Raw genomic sequence first — 19,776 nt, 5'->3', positions numbered from 1 at the left:
GGCTTGTTTGAGTTCTAGCGAATCCCATTATCACACATGAGCTAATAGCCCTAAGGCAACTCGCATCATGATATCAAAACATCTGCAGTAGTTGAAGACATGTAGGGCCCTATCTTTGTGGCGCAAAACCTGGCGGAAAGGGGATTATTATCCCAGCGCAAAATTCATCTTGCACGTCTCTTTTATTGAGCAATGCGCCAAGGGTTGTGGCAGTTTACGACCTACGGAGGGGTCTGGCACATTATCTGAAAATCTCTATTGTACACTACCAGAAACCCATTACGCAACTGACCAAGAGAAACCTGGTCAGAAATCCATGGCGAGTTGTTTATATGTTATTTTAAGAGTGCATTATCAACAGTGATATGGGCGGGTGCACAACGCACCCTGCTTCTCTCATCCACGAACGTGCACCAGCGCACATCCATGCAAAACCTTACAAATTACACGATTACAGTGGAAAACATAATTAGAATAAAGATATTCCGAAATACATCTTACATGAGTAGTTATTCACCATCATTTGCAAATTGGTAATGACGGATGAAAGTGATTAGGCAAGGCGAGAAGCAAATATGAAGCACAGCTGAGATCACGAGATTACAATTATGAGATGTAAGCAGTAGGGCTGGGTGATATGGCTGAAAACTGTATCATGATATAAGTATTTCATATCGGTCGATATCGACAATTATTGATTTTTTAAAAATCTATTTCAGATAAGGACCAGAAGGGGAAAAAACACTTTTATTTTAAACTTAACCTTCCTCTGATTTGAATCACCTCAGTTATCAATCAAAGCAAACAGACATGGACGGATTATGAACTTTTGGGCCCCTGGGCCCAGATGTATTAAAGGCCCCCCACTAATTGTCGCATATGTGGGAGGGGGGGTTTGGGGGTCCTCCCCCAGAAGATTTTTTATTTGTTTGATGTGATTTCCTGTATTCTGGTGCATTTTGGGGATGGCCAATACTAAATTCAATCAGGTTCATAGCCTACATCCTGATTTGTTGATATTGAGGCAGTGATTCCATGCAAAGGCTTCGGCTTCAGGGCCCTCTGACCCCTTGGGCCCCTGGGCCTGGGCCCGGTAGGCCCGTGCAGTAATCCATCCCTGCAAACAGGGAAAAGAAATAGCAACACAATCATGAAAAACACTCAAATAAATAATTGTGCACATAAGTCTGAATGAGCAGCACTGGTTAAGCCTGGAAATATTGTAAACAAAGTAATTTGCTAGTTTATCATAGTAAGTCTACTGGTTACTGTTCAGTTTCCCCACGTGTGTTTAAGTTTCAAATGAATACTTTTCCTCCTTGGGACAGGCCCTTTTTTAGTCTTGGAACATACTTTTCCATTTGCATCGGGATTGAGTTGATTATTTAGCAGTCAATTTGAATGAAACAATTTTGAACAAATTTGTGCAGCGTGCTAATGATGCTAACCGGATTTAATAGTCAATTCAGTCAGCGCATGCTGAGAAGGGATGCACCTAGAGAGAGAGAGCTGCACGGGGCAAGGACTCATTGAGAGTCTGTGTTGAGGTATGCCTACTTCTATCGTCTACTCTGGTAGAGTTGCACATACTAGCTACAATGCAAGATATATTTAACCTATTTATTTATGGACAACGTAAGGCGGTAGGTGTGTGGCTTTTAATTATCGAATGTTCTATATCGAACGCATTTTTTTTAATTGATATCACATATTGCTATCGTTTTATCGCCCAGCCCTAGTAAGCAGCAACTCCTCTGCAGGATAAATGTTTTTTATTCAGTCATTCGAACATTATTGGGTTAAGTGTTGCTTTTTCCAGGCTATGTTTTCATTGGTAACCCATTGTCAGTCAATAGTGAAAGTAATTAACTGTGTATAATAGGGCTGTCAATCGATTAAAAAAAATAATCTAATTAATTACATACTCTGTGATTAATTAATCTAAATTAATTGCATATATAGCATCAGCATTAGTGACATTAAAGTTCAAAAACTCTTTTATTATTATTTTCACTGTTCAAATAATGGCCATAATAATCTATGATATGACCTAATATGCTGAGGAAATAAATTCAACAGTGCTTCGGGAAGTTTTTTTTTTTCACATACAAGGCATTTCAGGCCACAGATATAACCTAGGGGACACAATGAAAATAAATTAACACTCCCCTCAATGTCAACACTTATTTCTTTGCATTGATGTGCGACTGTAGAGTTGATGAACTCCGGTGATATGCAAATTCCTTGCTGCAGACATTGCAGAGGACTTTATTTTCAACACTTTATTTTTATCAACACCATCAGGCCATTTTTTAAAAGTAAACGTTCCAATCAATGATCCAGGCAGCACGTTTTCTTCTCTCTCCTTCATTTTACAGTCTAATTTTTACTGACTAGAATGGCTCGGGGTCAAAGGTCATACGGAATCGATTAATCTGCACTCATTTTTTTAATCAGTTATTTTTTCTCAAATTAATTAATCGAAATTAATCAGTTATTTTGACAGCCCTAGTGTATAACTGTTTTTTTGTTGACTGACACCAAGGTGAAGTTAGTTTCACTTTGCCAATGAGTTCAAATAATAGACGAGTGCAAATGGTTTTAGTAAAGCATGGTTTAGTGGAATAACTGTTTCATACGGTCTCGCATAGATTCCTTCAAATGCACCGCTGACTATCAAAATACCGATGCGCTGCTTGAAGTTGCGCTGCTTGCTGTTAAAGGGAATGACAGATGTCATTCTCATTGGTTTAAATGATGTCACGCCCAAAGCACACACATGACTGATTAAGAATCATAGGAACGCCTTGTTGCGCCATCCGCCCGATGTTTGATAACAAAAACACTCCCAGTGTGGACTGGACATCCCACTAAATGTAAATAAGCTTTTGACTAGTGACCATGCATTTTAGACCATGATAATAGGGCCCGTGGAGTGCATAGTGACCTGACGGCTGTTTTCATCAAATAGTTGAGTCAAATTAACACACACTTTAGGCAAAGGCAAAATCTACGAATTTGAAAATTCAATTCATTTTTAATCCTGATAACAGGACTCAACATCAAAAAAAAAAAAACAGTACAGACAGTGACAGGTACAGGATAGCCTCTGGAGTGAACTGTTGGCGTATGGATGCTCCAAGCCCAGACACAAACCCCTCCATGAATCCAACATCCTTGTATAATCAAAGTCACACAAGAGACATCAATACGTACACTCACATCTACTGTATATGTGTATCTTCAGACATTCAAAAGACTCATCATTGTTGGTCTAAAGGTTTGCTTTTGACACACACAGTGAGGGGTGAGCTGACGAGAGAGCGAGAGGATGAGTGACTGTTTCATGATGTGTAGAAGGAATAAACTGTCCCATAGCATGACATGAACATAGCATGCCATTATACACATACACTAGAAACACACACCCACACAGACACCCCAAATCATGCCAGCACATTCTTTAGCTGCTGAAATATATAAAACATTGCAAACAAGCCACACAAATACTGATGCATATGGACACAGACACAGGCACACACACACACGCACACACGCGCGCGCGCACGCACGCACGCACGCACGCACGCACACACATACACACTATACAAATAAAACAGCTCAACAGCTACTGATAGCAGCTGTTCTCAGTCATGGCGATTAAAAAAACAAATGGCTTCCATAAGGGAACTATACAGTCAAGGGCCTCCCCTTTGGGGTTTGTAGGCATGGCTACATTTTTACAGTTTGGCCTCTTTTCTTCATTCTCGTTTGTCATCCTTCACGTCCAGGCCCCTTTCTCTCTCTCTCTCTCTCTGGAGGGGTCCCTGAGGGAGTGTCTCCCCCTCCCTCCTCCTCCTCCTCCCTTTAGCTCCTCGTTCCTCCTGCAGCATTACTGGCTGTTGCACACGGTCCCCTTGCCTCCGGTGGCCGCCTTCTTGCGCCGCTTGTTGAGCAGCGGGTTGTTAGAGATGTCCAGGTCTTTGAGCGTCACCTGGTCGTAATCCACGCGCATGGTGGCCAGAGCACAGGTCATCTCCTCCTGGAGGGGCAGAGGAGAGGGCGAGTGAGGCAGAGAATGGATTCTTAACCCTACTTTGGAGGCCCCCCTTTGCTACACACATTTCTCACCTTTACCTGCCCTATTTACCAGACTTAACGGTCTTATATTATACTTATTTTCCAAAATCAAAATAGACCTATGGGTTGCACAAAACGTCCCTGAAGCTGTTTGTGCAAAATTCCTCTCAGATTACACATTATCAGCAGATCCATTTGTGCCAGTTTAATTCCCTTTCAGAATAGGCTGTTTCTGGGGCCTGTTGCCTTAAATGCAAATGAGCTGTTGTTGGCCACGCCCCACTCCCGAACTGATTCCATGTTTACGTCAACGGACAACATGGTCAAAAGCCAGGGAATACCAATCAGTCGTGAGACACGGCGATGGAGGATTCTCCACCAGAGAGCATCCGACTGCCAGTGATAAAATGCAATTTGTTATGCAGGAATAGTAAAGAATGTGTGACAAACGTCATTGCCAGTTCTGTTTGAATGTCCGTAGTAAATATAGTCAAATTATTGGAGTTTAGCCGAAACGCCTGCTAAATACAATGACCATAGCAGAATCAATTCAGACACCTGCATGTAACATGGCCTAACAATGTTAAATGATAATGGGTAAAACTTTATTTGGGTCAGTATATACAGTGTAAGCCCAGTGGACGTGATGTAGCCTATTCCAGAGTTTAAAAGCATTCGTGAAATTGGCTGCCTACTACCTGGTTGCCTGGGTCGCTTTCAGCATAGGCTAGGCTACGTTATCTGGCCTTCGGCCAATTTACAGCCGCGGGGATATCGTTACCAACACCGCTCCCACTCTGCATAAAAATTGCAAACAAGAACAAGACGTGTCCTGGAGAGTTTCTGTTTGTATACTAAATATGGATGATATCAGGCATGTTTGGAGGTTTGGATATTTTGTGTAGCCTACTACACAAATTACTGTTGATACTCTTTCGCATGGTGCTGGAGGTACAGGAAGTTCCTAACCAAGTGGGTGGGAATTTTCAGATGGGTGGGTAGTCAGAGCCCTATCGTCCCCTTAGAATTATAAGGTTCTATCTGACATTTTTGTCAAAATTGAGTTATTTACATATTCTTATTCTGTGACACCTTAAGAAGATGAGGTGAAGTGTTTCTTGTAGTTGTATGCATTTTTTGGACATTATATCTGAAGAGGTTTGTTCCACTTAGCAGTATAACTCTATGGAATTCCAAGACTTTGAAGCTCAATATCTCAGAACTACTCAGAACGCAGATAGAACCCTATAATTCTAAGGGGACGCTATATGGCTCTGGGTGTAGTAATATTCAAATGTCCCCTATTGTGACGTCTCAATAGGGGTGATTTCTGACTAGCTCACAGAAGCGCATAGTTTCTGACATCAACCTCTTTCAACTAACCCACAAAAACTCAACGCACGGTTTTGTTTCACACGGTTTTGTAGAAGCATCAGAGACTAAAATGGAAGTACAAAAGCACAGAAAAAGTGAGTTTTGCATAACATGGCCCCTTTAATGTAGCAGTGGCACTAGCAGGGATTCCATTCAACTATTTAATGTGTATTTTGATCATTCTAATTACAAACTTAAAAAGCAAATTAGAATTTGATCCAGTAGATTAACTCATTATTTCTATACGATATCATGCGACTAAGATTGGAGGGCTCAAGGCAGTGTAGCATGAATTCACAAATTACTGCAATTTTATAAGATGGTTCTGTTAAAGTTGCCTAGTAAATGTCCTTTCAGACTCTCATCTCAATTCTCAATCTGACTGCCTCCCCCTAGTGGATCTCTGCTGCCCATGCAGCTAAATTTACCCCAGAAAAAAATTAGACAAAAAAAGGGTATTTCTAACAGACTACCCCAATACAATTTTATATGTGTAAATGACTGTTTATACAGTTGTTACAGTTGTTTCTGTTTAAAAATTCTATATTATATTTTCCACTATCATGTAATTCCCCTGCTGACCAGAGGGTGCCAGTGTTGCACGTGGATTTACCTTCACATCATCCCATGTGGCTTTGTCTTCATTCAGGACCCGGCAAGTGTGGAGAGGTGTTGCTGGGACTGCCATTGATTGCTAAAATAGAAAGTGAAACAGTGAATTGTTGTTACACATATATCACACACAAATAACAGAGTAATTTGTGACAAGTGACACTGTTTAGGAGTCCTTTATATAAAATGGAAAAAAGGAAATTAATATCAGGCCTACTGGTAGCTGAAGACTAAATTATTATGGCCACTTCTGAAGTACTGACCCACAAACACACACACAAACAATAATCACAACACCTACGATACACATGCATTCTCAAGACACTTACATTTATCCATGGGTGGTTCATGAACTGTGTGATGGTCATTCTCTCAGTGGGGTCTGTCTTCAGCAGCTGAGTGATCAGGTCTTTGGCTGCATGGGGATCAGACAGATGAGGTCATTAATACCAGTAGCTCAGCGCATGGCTAGAATCTTAGAGGCAGCAGGAGCAATATATAATATGTGATGACACTCCAAAGATATTTGACCTCATACTCAAGCATGCCAGTCATGTTGATACTTCTCAAGGACACGCGAACACATATACTGTAACAGGACGACCATAGGAGTGTGGGGAAAGGCAGTGGGTGGGAAAATAAGGTTGAAAGAAAGAAATACTAAAAGAAAATAGAATAGAATATATCTTAATTGCCATTGTACATGTACAACGAAATTTGAAAGTGCATTTTTTTTGTCAGTGCAAAAGGGAAAAGAACTTATACAAATAGTAATTCTCTAAAATTAATAAATAGTAATACATTATAAACTAAAAGTTTAAAAAAGTGAAACATGCAACCACACATGCACACAATACATTCCACATTCTGCTGGCACTCATTTCATGTGTAAACTGTTAAATGAAGACAGAGAGGAAGGCAAAGAAAGAACTAAAGAGACAAAAGGAGACGATAAGAGAAGAAAGGAGAAGAAAAGAGAAGATAAGATTATTGACTGTCTAGATTTAAGAGACAAAACTATCCTTCTGGAGAAACACATGTTGCACCACGTGACAGATATTCTCACACTGTTTTAATTCACAGATTTAGCCAGAGTATCTCTGGTGTATTCGGGCTCCTATAAACTCCTTGACTTTGACAGCCATACAGAAGACTGACTGATGCAAGACACCAGTGGTTACACAACACAAACGCATGAAGACACCCACAGGGTGTTCAACCAATAATGTGAGCTCTGGTGTAGTACGTACCTTCTTGGGACACATCGGTCCACTCTGGCTTGGGAAACTCGTACTGGCCCATCCGAATACGCCGCTTCATTCCTGGGGAGATGGCTTGGCCCGTATTGGAGTAAAAAGGTGGGAAACCACACAAACTGCAAAGGAAAGAATAAGCATATGAGTGTCTGTCCAATGCATTCAAAAGATGAATATAGACCCTTTCAAGAGAGTTCCATTATCAGCATCATAGTTGGCCCCACAAGGCTTCCGTTTTAACATTCCATATGTTATCTTAAAGGTCCAGTATGTAGGAAATAATGGAAAATAAACTGTAAGCATTCCAAAAATGATCACCATATGTTGTCAGAGAGTAAGGAAACACGATGAATTGAAGTAATGGCTTATTTGACAACATTACTCTAACCCGTAAAACCCCGTAAAACCCATGAAAAAAAATGAGTTACGGGGCGGAATCTCTTGGAATTTTCGTTTATGTTTTGAACAATTAATTCTAGAATAGCGTATTAATAATGGGCTAGCGTGTCCTCCTATTTGGGTTGCCAAATTAGCAAAGGCCAACTCAACAGCTGTCAGTTGTAGTCATGAACGCCTACGAGAGGCAGGCAAATTTCCAAAATTAAAACAAGAAACAAATTAAGTGGACATCGGAGGAGCATCCTGAGATGGTGACGTCTTCGTCAAACGAAGAATATCAAGTTTGACGCAGAGCTGGCCATATTTCTCCACAACAGGTAGCCTAGGCTAAACTTTATCTGCATCGCTATCTTCAGCTAAATATGTTACGTTGGTTAGAGAGGTATGTTTTGTTTTCACTGTTTCCATAATGTGTAGCTGGGTCATGGTTGGAGAAACGTTAAAGCAGCTGCAGGTCAACTAACGTTAGCTAAGTCTTCATTACATCTGGCAACCCAGAAGAGGCTCGCGTCTGGTAGTCTTGAGAACGTTCACCAGTGTTTTGATTTTGGCCTACAGAACGTTCGGTAACAATCCTACAAATCGCACCTTTAATGCAGAGGAAGTAGATTGGGAACCAAATAGAATGTTCAAGCATTGTTTTTGTTTTTATTGTTGAAAGGGTCTATTAAAGGTAAATATTTATACAAAATCTATTTGTGTCTGTTTTCAAAAACTTTGAAGGCCTTTTTTTCCCAAATCAAAAAACGTGGCTGAGATAGTTTTGAGCAAGTGTAACATCAAGACAGTGTGCATTAACCCACACGCACAGTATGTACTCACAGGATGTACATGATCACGCCCAGAGACCACATGTCACATGACTTGTCATACTTCTCCGGGCCCAAAACCTCCGGTGCTTTTGCAATGACAAAGCAAGAAAGGCAGAGAAGGAGAAAAGAGCAGTCAGCACGACACAAACCTACAACAACAAACTTTAAAAAAGCTTTAAAAATGCATGTCTGCAGATATTGCATATTACAGTATACACTGCCTGGCCAAAAAAAAGGTCACCACCTGGATTTAATTAAAGGAAAATTCCGGTTTTTAGCACTTTAAGGCCCTTTTCTGGTTTGTTTTGGATGAACTAGAGTGGAGGACACCAAAATTTTGACGATTGGTCCTGTCTCAACTTTTCTGACTCGTTTTGAATCGCCTTTGACTGCTCAGGGTGGCGGCCAACAGGCATACTGTAGTAGGCTACTCAAACATGTCCTAAAACAACCCTTAACATTCGTTTTCAAAACTGTGCCACTCACCGAGTGGTTAGTGGTGTTCGTTGATGTTCCAAAACAAGTACATGTAGCGTAGCGAAATACAGTTTCTGTCGTGTTTTATTTGGCATTTTGTAAAATCCCATTGATTTCTGTCGGAAGACTCATTGCACGTTGATATTACTGCGCCACCGTCTATGCTTCAGGTTTAAATATTGAGTGGAAGTTTATACACGGTTGTGAGGTGTCTGAATAAATAGTTCCACAATAGGCCTAGGAAATAAGATGGCTGGAAATCATACATTGCGCCGATATATTTGCTTTTAATAGTCAACGAACTCCACTAACCACTTGGTGAGTTGCACAGTTTTGAAAACGAACGTTTAGGGTTGTTCTAGGACATGTTTGAGTAGCCTACAGTATGCCGGTTGGCAGCCACCCTGAGCAGTCAAAGGCGATTCAAAACGAGTCAGAAAAGTCGAGACAGGACCAATCGTCAAAATTTCGGTGTCCACCACTTTAGTTCATCCAAAACAAAAAGGGCCTTAAAGTGCTAAAAACCGGAATTTTCCTTTAAGCAAATACGGTAGGCAAGAGCCTCCCTGTGGGGGCAGTGCTATGAACTGGGGTTGCTGCAGTTGGTCAGGTCTAGGTTCAGCAACCTTATGTGCCCAAAGAATGAGGTCAGCTGACTATCTGAACATATTGAATGACCAGGTTATTCCATCAATGATCTGTTTCTTCCCTGACGGCACGGGCATATTCCAAGATCACAATTCATCGGGCTCAAATTGTGAAAGAGGGGTTCAGGGAGCGTTAGACATCATTTTCACATATGGATTGGCCACTACAGAGTCCAGACCTTAAGCCCATTGAGAATCTTTGGGATGTGCTGGAGAAGACTGCGCAGTGGTCTGAATCTCCTGTCATTAATATGAGATCCAGTGAAAAAATGAATGCAAGGCTGGATGGAAATAAATGTAGTGACATCGCAGAAGCTTGTGGAAATGATGCCACAGTGAATGTGTGCCGTAATCAAAGCTAAAGGCGGTCCAACTAAATGTTAGTGTGTGAACTTTTTTTGGCCGGGCAGTGTATGATCATAATCTGCTGACTGTCTAAAGTCATGAATCACTTCCTTATGAAGAAAGGATATTTGCAACCATGAATGCAACAGTGAAGTCTTGACCACGATAGATTCTCAGGAAAACCTCACCAAAATATTCCACCAGGCATTGGCTAAAAGCAGTCTGGCAGTTACACTCTTGAGGCTAATTGTTACAAAGCATCCTGCAATGAAAACTGCTTGTCCTGCGCTCCTTCTTACCCACGTAGTATGGTGTGTAGCAGGGTGTCTGCAAGGGGTTGTGCAACGTGGTCTCTTTGGCAAAGCCAAAGTCGGTGAGCTTGAGCACTGCGTTGGTCTCCTTCTTTGTGTATAGCAGGTTCTCTGGCTGCAGAAAGATGGAAGAGCATTAGTGAAAGACCATCACATCCATTTTGTCAACATCCTGCTGTGACCGTCCTGTACAGACCATCTCACAATGTTAAGATAATGTGCCATCGGACAGAGCCAGGGATTAAGGCTGCCCCCCCACAATTGCCTGTGCCTGTTGTGGTGTCCACGGCCATGGCTTTTTTGCACTTCTGGTTAGATGCTAACTGCATTTCATTGTCTATGTACTTGAACTCTGCACAATGACAATAAAGTTTAATCTAATCTAAATCTAATCTAAAGGCACTCAAGTAAGTACCGGTAAGTAAGTAACTGTTAGTTATATAGCGCACTCAGGGCATGTTCATGAGTATTTGTTGTGCAATTCTCTTTTTCCCTTAAGGGAACTTATGGTATTTTATTATCACATTGTATTGACTGTATTCACTTTCCCATTTATTGTCTCTGGTCCTATCATAGGATTGTTTCTCTTATTGTATATGCTTTCTATATATGCCTTGTGTACAGTGCTTCATCACAGAGATTGATCATTAGAATTGTTGTGATTCTGATTAGTGACAGTGTTGGCCCTCCCCACTGACCTATTACTTCTGTTGAACAGTATTCATCAATGTCAGCACATCTCACTCACTTTGATGTCTCTGTGTGCAATGTTCATGTGGTGGAGGAAGTCAATGGCCGTCCCAATGTCACGCATGATCTCCGACGCCTCTGCCAGAGAGAAGGAAGAGAGAGGGCACATTCACCACTAAATTCAGTCAAACCGACTACTGTCTGTTAGGCCGTCTAACCCAGTGTTTTTCAACCCTTTTTTGTGCCACGGCACACTTTTGACACTTAAAATGTCCCAAGGCACACTAACATCCTGTGTGAAGAAAAAATAAACATACCATAGCCTAAAATTTCAAATAATACACAGATATGGCCTTATTATGGCTTCTATGCAAGACCTGCTCCCTCTGTTTAATTTGTAGGTGACTTTATCTAATTTAATTGTTGTTATGAACTGGATATGTGATGATTCTGTGAATACTGGATATGGGGCCCCCGTTGTACAATGCCTGCATACCACAAATAGTGCAATCATACAATCAATGAGAGCATGTGGTTATAAATTCTTTGATGCAACAGTTGCTTTTCTGGATCAGTAAGTGACATTTGGGTAATTTTCTGCGGCACACCTGATGATCTCTCACGGCACACTAGTGTGCCCCGGCACAGTGGTTGAAAAACACTGGTCTAACCAATCAGAAAGAAAGCAGAAGCGGACTGAGGCAATGTATACCCTTGTGGAAATGAATTGAAACAAAACGTGCAAAAGGTGACAGCATTCATTTCTCCAAAACAAAGGAAATTGTGGTCATAAGAAGTAAACGCCCGTGTTTTTACCCTGGAAAAGTAAAAAAGTCCCTCTCGAGGCAAATGATGCACATTAAAAGGCATTTTACAGAGAAAGGAACAGAGTATGTTTACTATTGTTTCTTGTAGTAGTACTACTGCTGTGCTTAGTTGGGCAAAGGGGGATTCTGTGAAGTAGTTGTCCTGTCATTCTAACAGAATAGACAGATCAGACATAGTCAGAGTGTAACAGCTCGTTCTTTATGGCTCAAGAGTTACAGCTCTGCCGGGTTTCTCTGAACTCTTTAGTGTTAACTATTTGGGCATTTTGGCCTTGAAAGGAAATACTGTATATATGTGCGGCTGTGCGCGCACAGTTTGGGGCTACTTCAAGAAACTCCATAGAGTGCTGCTGTTCACTGGGTGCTTGACTAGTATCATTATATGTTGTTTTTTATGTGTTTTAATTATTACTTTTATGCTTACTATTATGTACTATTTATTTTTTACTTTTTAAACTATTCTTTGACTATTGCCCTTCTATGCTTTTATTCGTTTTTCCTGTTTGCTTTTGTTTATGTAAAGCACATTGAATGGCCTCTGTGTATGAAATGCGCTATATAAATACAGTTGACTTGACTTGACAAGGTTTTTCCTCTGTTTTGAAACAGCTGCAAACTTGTTCAAATAATTTACATAAGGGTTTATGTTTTTTTTCAGATGCATTGCAGAGGCGGAAGATGCGGAAGTATCTCAGAAATGTTTTGCCATTGGTCACAAAAATCTAATGACAGAACAAAGAGTTTTGGGAAAAGGCACTGTGTTCTTATGGGAGTTATTGTACCATGTATACTGTGCCATGCTTCTGGGAAACTCAATCCTGCTCTTTTTTTCTCTGAGTCAACTTTGGCTCAGGCCAATAACCAGACCATACTCACATTTTGCCAAATGGCATCCCTTTCTGCACTAAGTTCTACTATTAAAAAAAAACACTTTTGTTTCCACAACATTTTCTTTGGATAGGGATACTTACATAAACTGGGCATAGACTGCCTCTGCAGTAGCACACAGGCTAAAATTTCCACAGTAAATAATCTCAAACGGATTGTGATGTGTCATTAGCAAGGAAGGCAATGCAAGCATTTTTTTAATGCAGCAATCAAGGCAACAAAAAAACGCCAAGAAAAACAGACAAGAACAGGATGAGTTGTGTAACTACGGGCGGAAGCAGTGTTTTTAGTGTGTAGTCAAGCTAACCTTTCTCAGTGAAGGCTTGATCTCCCCGAACCTGGATCCGGCTGAAGAGCTCTCCCCCCTCCATGCTGTAAGAGTCACATATACGTTTAGGAGACTGTCAGCACCATGGTTCATTGCAACACATACTCTCACTCATGTACACATAAAGGCACACCCCCCCCCCACACACACACGCACACACACATTTCCTATTTCAACATCTCAGTGGTTTAAGGGTAAAATGAAATCTACAACTTTTTTTCTCTCCTTCCAGGATGCATTACTGTATCTCCATCAGTCTCGTTGCAGACAGTGCAGAAACCCAGAGCAGGAAGGAGGCGATCGCGGCCGGAGATCTAGCGGCCTACTCGCTAGCAACATGACTTCTCACACTGCTCATGTCTACTCTTTGCACTTTATTCCTCTGTAGGCCAGTAGGCCTGCAACTCTGCCTGTGCTGACAGAATAACCTCATTCAAGGGATAATACTCTCTAGCTTCCCTTTTAATGAGTTTTGCTTACTACAACCACTCTGAAGTGCTTATCAGGTAATTACACTGGCATGCACACTTCCTGTGTCTCCTATCAACATAGTGATAAACTGTGGGGCTGTAGTGGCGGAGAAGAGAACCAGAGGCAACAGCACAACTGAGGGAAGCACACATGCAGCGTGCAGAATGGCCTTTTGGGACACTTGGGAACAAAGATCTATACCAAACATCAATTTTTTCCTCAACAAAGTAGTGTCATCAAGACAACAGGATTCACAAATTGCATAAAGATGTTCGAGGTTAATGATGGGGTTAAATGGCTAGGTTCAACAATGAAAGCTGCAGCACATGAACAAAGTGTCAGACCATTCCATGATGATGAGAAGGCACTTCTTCCCATGGTGCATGTTTTCATACAGGCCAAGGATCCTCACGATGTAGGGCCCTCCACACACCCGGCAGTGCAGCTCGACCTCCCGCCTCGCCTTGGGACTGTCATACAGTATCTGGGAGAGAGAGAGATAGAGAGAGAGAGAAGTTATGGGGGTGGGATGGGAAAGAAATGGACAGAGAGCCACACAAAGACTTTTGGTTTTGGCTTTTTGGTCACAAACACTTTAGTGTTTTTGTAGTCAATAGTAGGTCATGCGAGTCAAGTTGTCCCCATGTTTTCCCCGAGTCTTTCCCACACTATTTTGAACCTCTTCAGTGTGAATGACAAAGCAGACCTTTGAGACCATTCCACATATGTTCTCTCCTGACTGATGCCAAGCCTTTGTTTGTGTAAGTCACCACATATCACGTTTAGAAAGTAATCAGGCCATGACGGTTCCACAACCCGTACACTTTGGGGGGGAGGGGCACCAACATCTCATTACTGTTTCTAGTCCTGCCAGAACTCAACTCCAGTGCATTTGAGCACTGAGGCCCTGCTTGACATTACAGTTTTGCTATGAAATGTTCCCTCGATGCACTTGAATGCCCAAAAATCATAGAAAGACCCTGTGGAAAATCTCTGAATCGGCCTCTCTGTTGCCATTGGCCTGTCTTTCCCTCTCTCTCTCTTTCTCTCTCTCTCTATCTCTCTCTCATTCTTCTTGTGTTACTCCCCCACATGTCGCGTAAAAGATGAGCCTGACCGCTGCACCAGACACATTCCCTCGCCTGGAATAGGCGTGGGGGCCTTGGCATTGCTTAGCTGCTCCATCACAGGATATTTTTGGGACCTGACAGTGATCCCTCTCCTGTTGTTCACGCAGTTAGCTAAGCTGCTGTGGGCAGTCAGTCACCAATGAAGATCTTTACAGCGAATGGTCCTAATACACAGAATACACAAGGACATAAACACACACACTCACACAGGGTATAAAGAAACACTGCTCTGACACAGCATGGGTGAACTGCATAATTATCTGAATGTGTATCTGAAAGTTTTTACTATGAAAACTGCCTTATAACGACAGCATGTGATCAGTGATAAGAATTACACATATCTGGCCCCATTAACAAGGGGAAGTGAGTGAAAGGGCTCATAACTATTCTCACAGACAGTTTTTCACAGCCCTATTTCACCTCTAAGGCCGGATACAGTGTAAAAACAAGGACCGTGTGAACAAAATACAACAACTCTAAACAACTTGCTGCAGATCATATGGACAGAGAGAGAGACAGCAAAGTTCTTTGGACTCATGACATGTGAAATACACAACACAAATATGGAGTGACGTTATCAATTGCTCTCTCACACACACTTGCATGATAGCCAGAGGTGTGTCAAGCCCATACGTGAGCTCTGAAAGAGTTGATCAGAGGCATTCATTTCTAATGTGAAATGTCACACAGCTGCTTCCAGCCAATGACCAAGGGACTGTCACTGCACACACCCCCAAATCTCATCCAACCAAACAGCTCCTATCTTGTTGAAGGGTGACACAGAGAGGTTCACAGAGGACAGAGGAGATTGAAACTTGTTCATGACACTCCTAGTCCTTATAAAACCTAATTTAGTTCACCACTCAATGCTGTTCCAGCAACCATGTGAGCACCACATTCAAAGAAATCAAATGTGCTCTTATGTAGCAGTTACTGTAGCAGTTCTGAGCAGTGCTGCACCACTACATTTTCTTTTCTGGTGACTCTTACAACGGTACATGTCAGGGCTATAGAGCTTAGGGGGTGATATTGTACATTTAAAAACAAAACATATCTGGAACATACATATTTTTATGATCTACTTGGTCTATTTGAGGAGGTGGTGAATGTTCCATGAGATGAGGGATGGCTGGACGAGGTAAATAAGCCAGAGGAAAGTTAAATTAGACTAGACTCATATGGAGTTAAATACCCCTCTCCTCATGTACCAGTAAATGAAAAGAACATTGCCAGTTTATTATGACAGTTAAATGGCATAAACAGAAAGGTAATAATCCAAAAATACCCTGAATGTTCTAAAATACTATGAGTTATGATCCACTTATTAGGATTGGTGAACTACTATAAAGAGTCATAATATATAAAAAGGCATCTCATTATATGGATTAAGACTAGTCCTAAACCTAAAGGAAAACACCAACGAAAATCTCCATTTAAAAACTTTTAGTCTTGGATAGGCACAATCCATGGAGCTATCCACAGGAAACTGGTTTAAAAATGTTGAATATTTAAAAGACATGAATGTTTATACCGATATGAATGGTGTAGATTTACACTGCTTTTGATGTACATACAGATCTTCAAAAACACTGAGTTGAACAGGGCTGACTTCAAAGTATTACGTTTTTTATTGCAATACCCGCAATTAGTTTCCCTTATTATAACATTGCTGTAACTGTTATCACTGAGACAATTGCAGGTCCATTTTTCCAGAGTGATGTTTATCTCACGAAGACCTGGCAGGCATTTATTAACACGTTTTATGGGCTTTACCGGACTCCAGGTAGGCCACAGGATCAGAGTTTGTTTGTTATGGCACCCTCCCAAGGCAGCCTGACAATACACCTCAGATACTACTATGCCATAAAATTAAATTAATATCCTATCCCAGAGTCGGGATGCTACAGTCTAGGAGTCTGGCAAATCTGTAACAGTTGGTTATCACAGCCATAGAACCCATCAAAGCTTTCTTTGTAGAGGAGTCAGGCAATCGTGAACCTTTTTGCTAATAACAAGAAAATACATGATAAAAAATGTTTTTTTCTTGGACAGCTGAAATATAAACTTCTCATAATTACAAAATAAAGAACAAACATATCAAACAAAACATTTATCTCAATTCCCATACAAAACACAAAGCAGGCTGAGGTCTCAAACCTCCTCCACCGCAATAAAACAACAACAACAACAACAACAAAAAACAACCAAACAGCCCATGACCCAGGAGAGAACATATCAAACCACGACAATGAGTTATGGGGAGCCCAGAGATGGCTTCCCAGATGGAACTTTTTAATCTGCCAAACAGAAGCCGTGTTAGTGGAGCAGCATGATGAATGTCAGAAAGGGTCAGGCCTCGGAACACAGTGATAACACATGGCCAGAGCCTGGCTTTACAGAGTCGTCTGGGTCTGGCACCCAGTCAAGTCTTCCCCTTTGTAAACCATGATCTAAGTAATTGAATTAAATTAAAAGGATGGCTTCAGTCCAAGGCTGGCCGAGTAGATTAAACCTATCCTCATCTATTACACTTAAAGAGAGCTTGGCAGGGCATTTCATTAAAAGGCAGCAGAAGTGGACAGCTATTGTGATATCTTGTCTTTTCCCATGCTTGTTTTCCATTTGATTGCAATCAAAAAGGAAATTAGGTCATAAATTATAATATCAAACATTCATCCACCATATAAAGCTTACAGCCCAGAAACAAACTCCTTCTTCTGTAACACTTTCAAGCATCTTCCCAAAATAGCTCAATGCTCTGATGTTGCCTTAAATATCTCTAGAATTAATCATGTATTTTTAGTCAATTGTTTGATGAAGCCTGTGAAGCTGAGAACCTGCATTCTTTTGACAGAAAGCGTTGAAGAGCAATCTTGACTGTGAAAGGCCAAGAAGCTTTACAAACACTTTGTCTGGTCACCTTGACCTGTGCCAGTTCGGGAGGGAGTTATAACCCAGTCAGACTGCAGCAGGTGCAATTCAAGTTGCGAGCATGCAAGTACGCATGCACACAGGGAGAGCACAAAGTTCAGGACCAGCAAAGCATGAAGCCCTTTTACCAACCAAAGTCACAGGCCTCTATTTGGTGTCACACACTCATAAGCACTTCTCAATTCAAAGAACCCATTGGCAGAATAATTTTAAGCCTGATCTAAAAAAAAATTGCTTTCAGCAACTAAAAAGTATGGCCTTAATTAAATTCCAATGACAAGATCAATGAAACTGACAATTGACAGCCACTGTGTGAAAGAGCAGCCTCATCTTCCTCACTCCAGGCTTGTTTTTTCTCATTCCCTTTTCTACCACTTTTCTTCCATACTGCAGCTGGAGGTGGAAGCACTGTGTCATGTGGGTGCTGGGCTTTGATCCAACTGCATTAATGTCCTGTCCACTTTATCTTTTCTCTGAAGTCATATGGTTACATATCTCCACATCCAAAAAGAATGATGTGACACAGGAGTGCACACACATTTAAACACACACACACACACACACACTTTACACTACACCTTCACAGGACTACTCTTTCATTCTGAAACAGAAGTCTATGGCAGCAGTCGTAAACTTTTCTAGATCCTGATTCCAAGTCCTGAGTCAGCAGTAGAAATTGATACATGCTCCAAACAAGCCTCTGCCATAAGTGTGTACAAATAGGTCTATACACTCTTATAAAGCAGCAGGTGTCTTCAAGTACACTGAGTAACTGAGAAAAGTTGGCACAATCTTTCCCATATAGCCTATTTTCTTGTGAATGATCAATGCATTCCAGGAATGACTAACTGGAGATGGGAAAGACTTTTTCATGATAAAAGGTAAGCTATTTTCCACCTTGGGGCAACAACATGCAATAGGCCTATGTATAACAATGTAAACGACAGTGTAAACTGTAAAATTCAGTTAAATTATCCATTTTTAGAGGGTAGGCTACACCACTTCTCTCAATACATAATAAAACTGTTCTCAATGTATACAGTATTAATTCTAATATGGTTGCGTAAGACTGATCATGCCTACTACTACTACAGGGACATATCTTGAAGTCGGAGGCCTTTTATGAGTTACTTGCGGTGCGTCATTAAAATAAATGAACTTTGTTCAAGCGTTAGAGGGGGCCGGAATGGAAATTTTTGACTGAGAATATAAGCCAATAAAGTAACAGGTCGGCTGTGTTCACCTTTAATGCGCATTTCTCCCCGGTCTTCTTGTTGAAGCACTGCAAGACTTTGCCATTGATACCCAAACCCAAAACCTGGCTTGAGATCTTGTAGTCGTCAGTGACCGCGTGGCGCTTTATCTCCACTTTAGGATTAACTGGCATGGGAAAGTGTGTGGAGTCAGTCTTCGTCATTTGCGCGGTGTCATCCTCGGTCCCTGGTTGAGTTTGAGGTTCAGCAGCCTCGGTCTGTGACAGTTCTGAAGACTTTTCCTCTTTGGCTTTACCATTTTGAAGCATGGTCAAACAGTTCTTTAGTGTTTATTCAATTCAACACAACCTAGAATTTCTGGTGACGACTCAAGATGAAAATAAGCGACTGAAACTATAATAATGGGTCCAAATTATAAAGTTACCATGAGCCACAAAACACAAGCCTATACTCCGAATCACAACACGAAGAGCGCGTTCGTACCGCTACAGAAATAAAATGATAAATGTTATTGAGTAAATTGGTTGAGTAAGAATATACGGTTTCTGTTAAATAACGTTCACTGGACTTTCCAACAGGTTTTCTACGAAGTTCAAACGATAAGGATATTCTTACGCGACTTTCACTTTCCAGAACCGCTACTGTACACGTTCATCTTTAGCAATCACCAAAGGTCTTCCACGCCGACCCTCAACAAGGTAGTTCAAATCCTTGACATTCAATGACGTATGGAAATATAGCTTCAGTCCGTCCTGAGATCACTGAGTGAGTGGTGGACCTTTCCTTCGGTTCCCATAGCCTTCATTGCTTTCCAGTGTCCACTCAGTTCGCTACCACGGGCCCTCTGAATCCCCTTGCGTCAGCAACTACTCACCACTCAAGTCAAATTTCTCAACCACACGTCTCTTAAAGGAGAAGCGTACTCATCACATCGCAAACATCGCCAAACACATTTTCTCTTATACGCAATTGGTCCCGTTGTCC

The 19,776-nt window shown here is 41.3% G+C and overlaps 1 protein-coding gene across 1 annotated transcript; it reads right to left on the bottom strand.

The window, feature by feature from the left end:
* Positions 1-3,004: 3,004 nt before the first annotated feature.
* mapkapk3 (MAPK activated protein kinase 3) lies at positions 3,005-19,733 on the bottom strand. The gene is made up of 10 exons (XM_042089220.1): positions 18,822-19,733; positions 13,862-14,001; positions 13,026-13,090; positions 11,062-11,141; positions 10,302-10,428; positions 8,544-8,619; positions 7,317-7,441; positions 6,396-6,481; positions 6,068-6,148; positions 3,005-4,042 (listed from the first exon to the last, which is right to left on the bottom strand). The coding sequence occupies exons 1-10, from the start codon at positions 19,098-19,100 to the stop codon at positions 3,893-3,895; spliced, it is 1,209 nt and encodes a 402-aa protein (XP_041945154.1). The 5' UTR covers positions 19,101-19,733; the 3' UTR covers positions 3,005-3,892.
* Between the last annotated feature and the right edge of the window lie 43 nt (positions 19,734-19,776).

This window comes from Alosa sapidissima, chromosome 4 (genome assembly GCF_018492685.1).
Source record: "Alosa sapidissima isolate fAloSap1 chromosome 4, fAloSap1.pri, whole genome shotgun sequence".
In the NCBI taxonomy this organism is placed as follows: Eukaryota; Metazoa; Chordata; class Actinopteri; order Clupeiformes; family Clupeidae; genus Alosa; species Alosa sapidissima.
Note: the sequence above shows the minus strand (reverse complement) of the source record. Positions and strands in the feature narration are given on the sequence as shown.

Excerpts from the sequence above, each read along its gene's own strand:
- mapkapk3 (XM_042089220.1), bottom strand. The coding sequence starts at position 19,100 with ATGCTTCAAAATGGTAAAGCCAAAGAGGAAAAGTCTTCAGAACTGTCA. Across the intron at positions 11,142-13,025 it reads TCAAGCCTTCACTGAGAAAG|AGGCGTCGGAGATCATGCGT; the intron begins GTTAGCTTGACT and ends TCTCTCTGGCAG. Across the intron at positions 6,149-6,395 it reads TGAACCACCCATGGATAAAT|CAATCAATGGCAGTCCCAGC; the intron begins GTAAGTGTCTTG and ends TTTCTATTTTAG.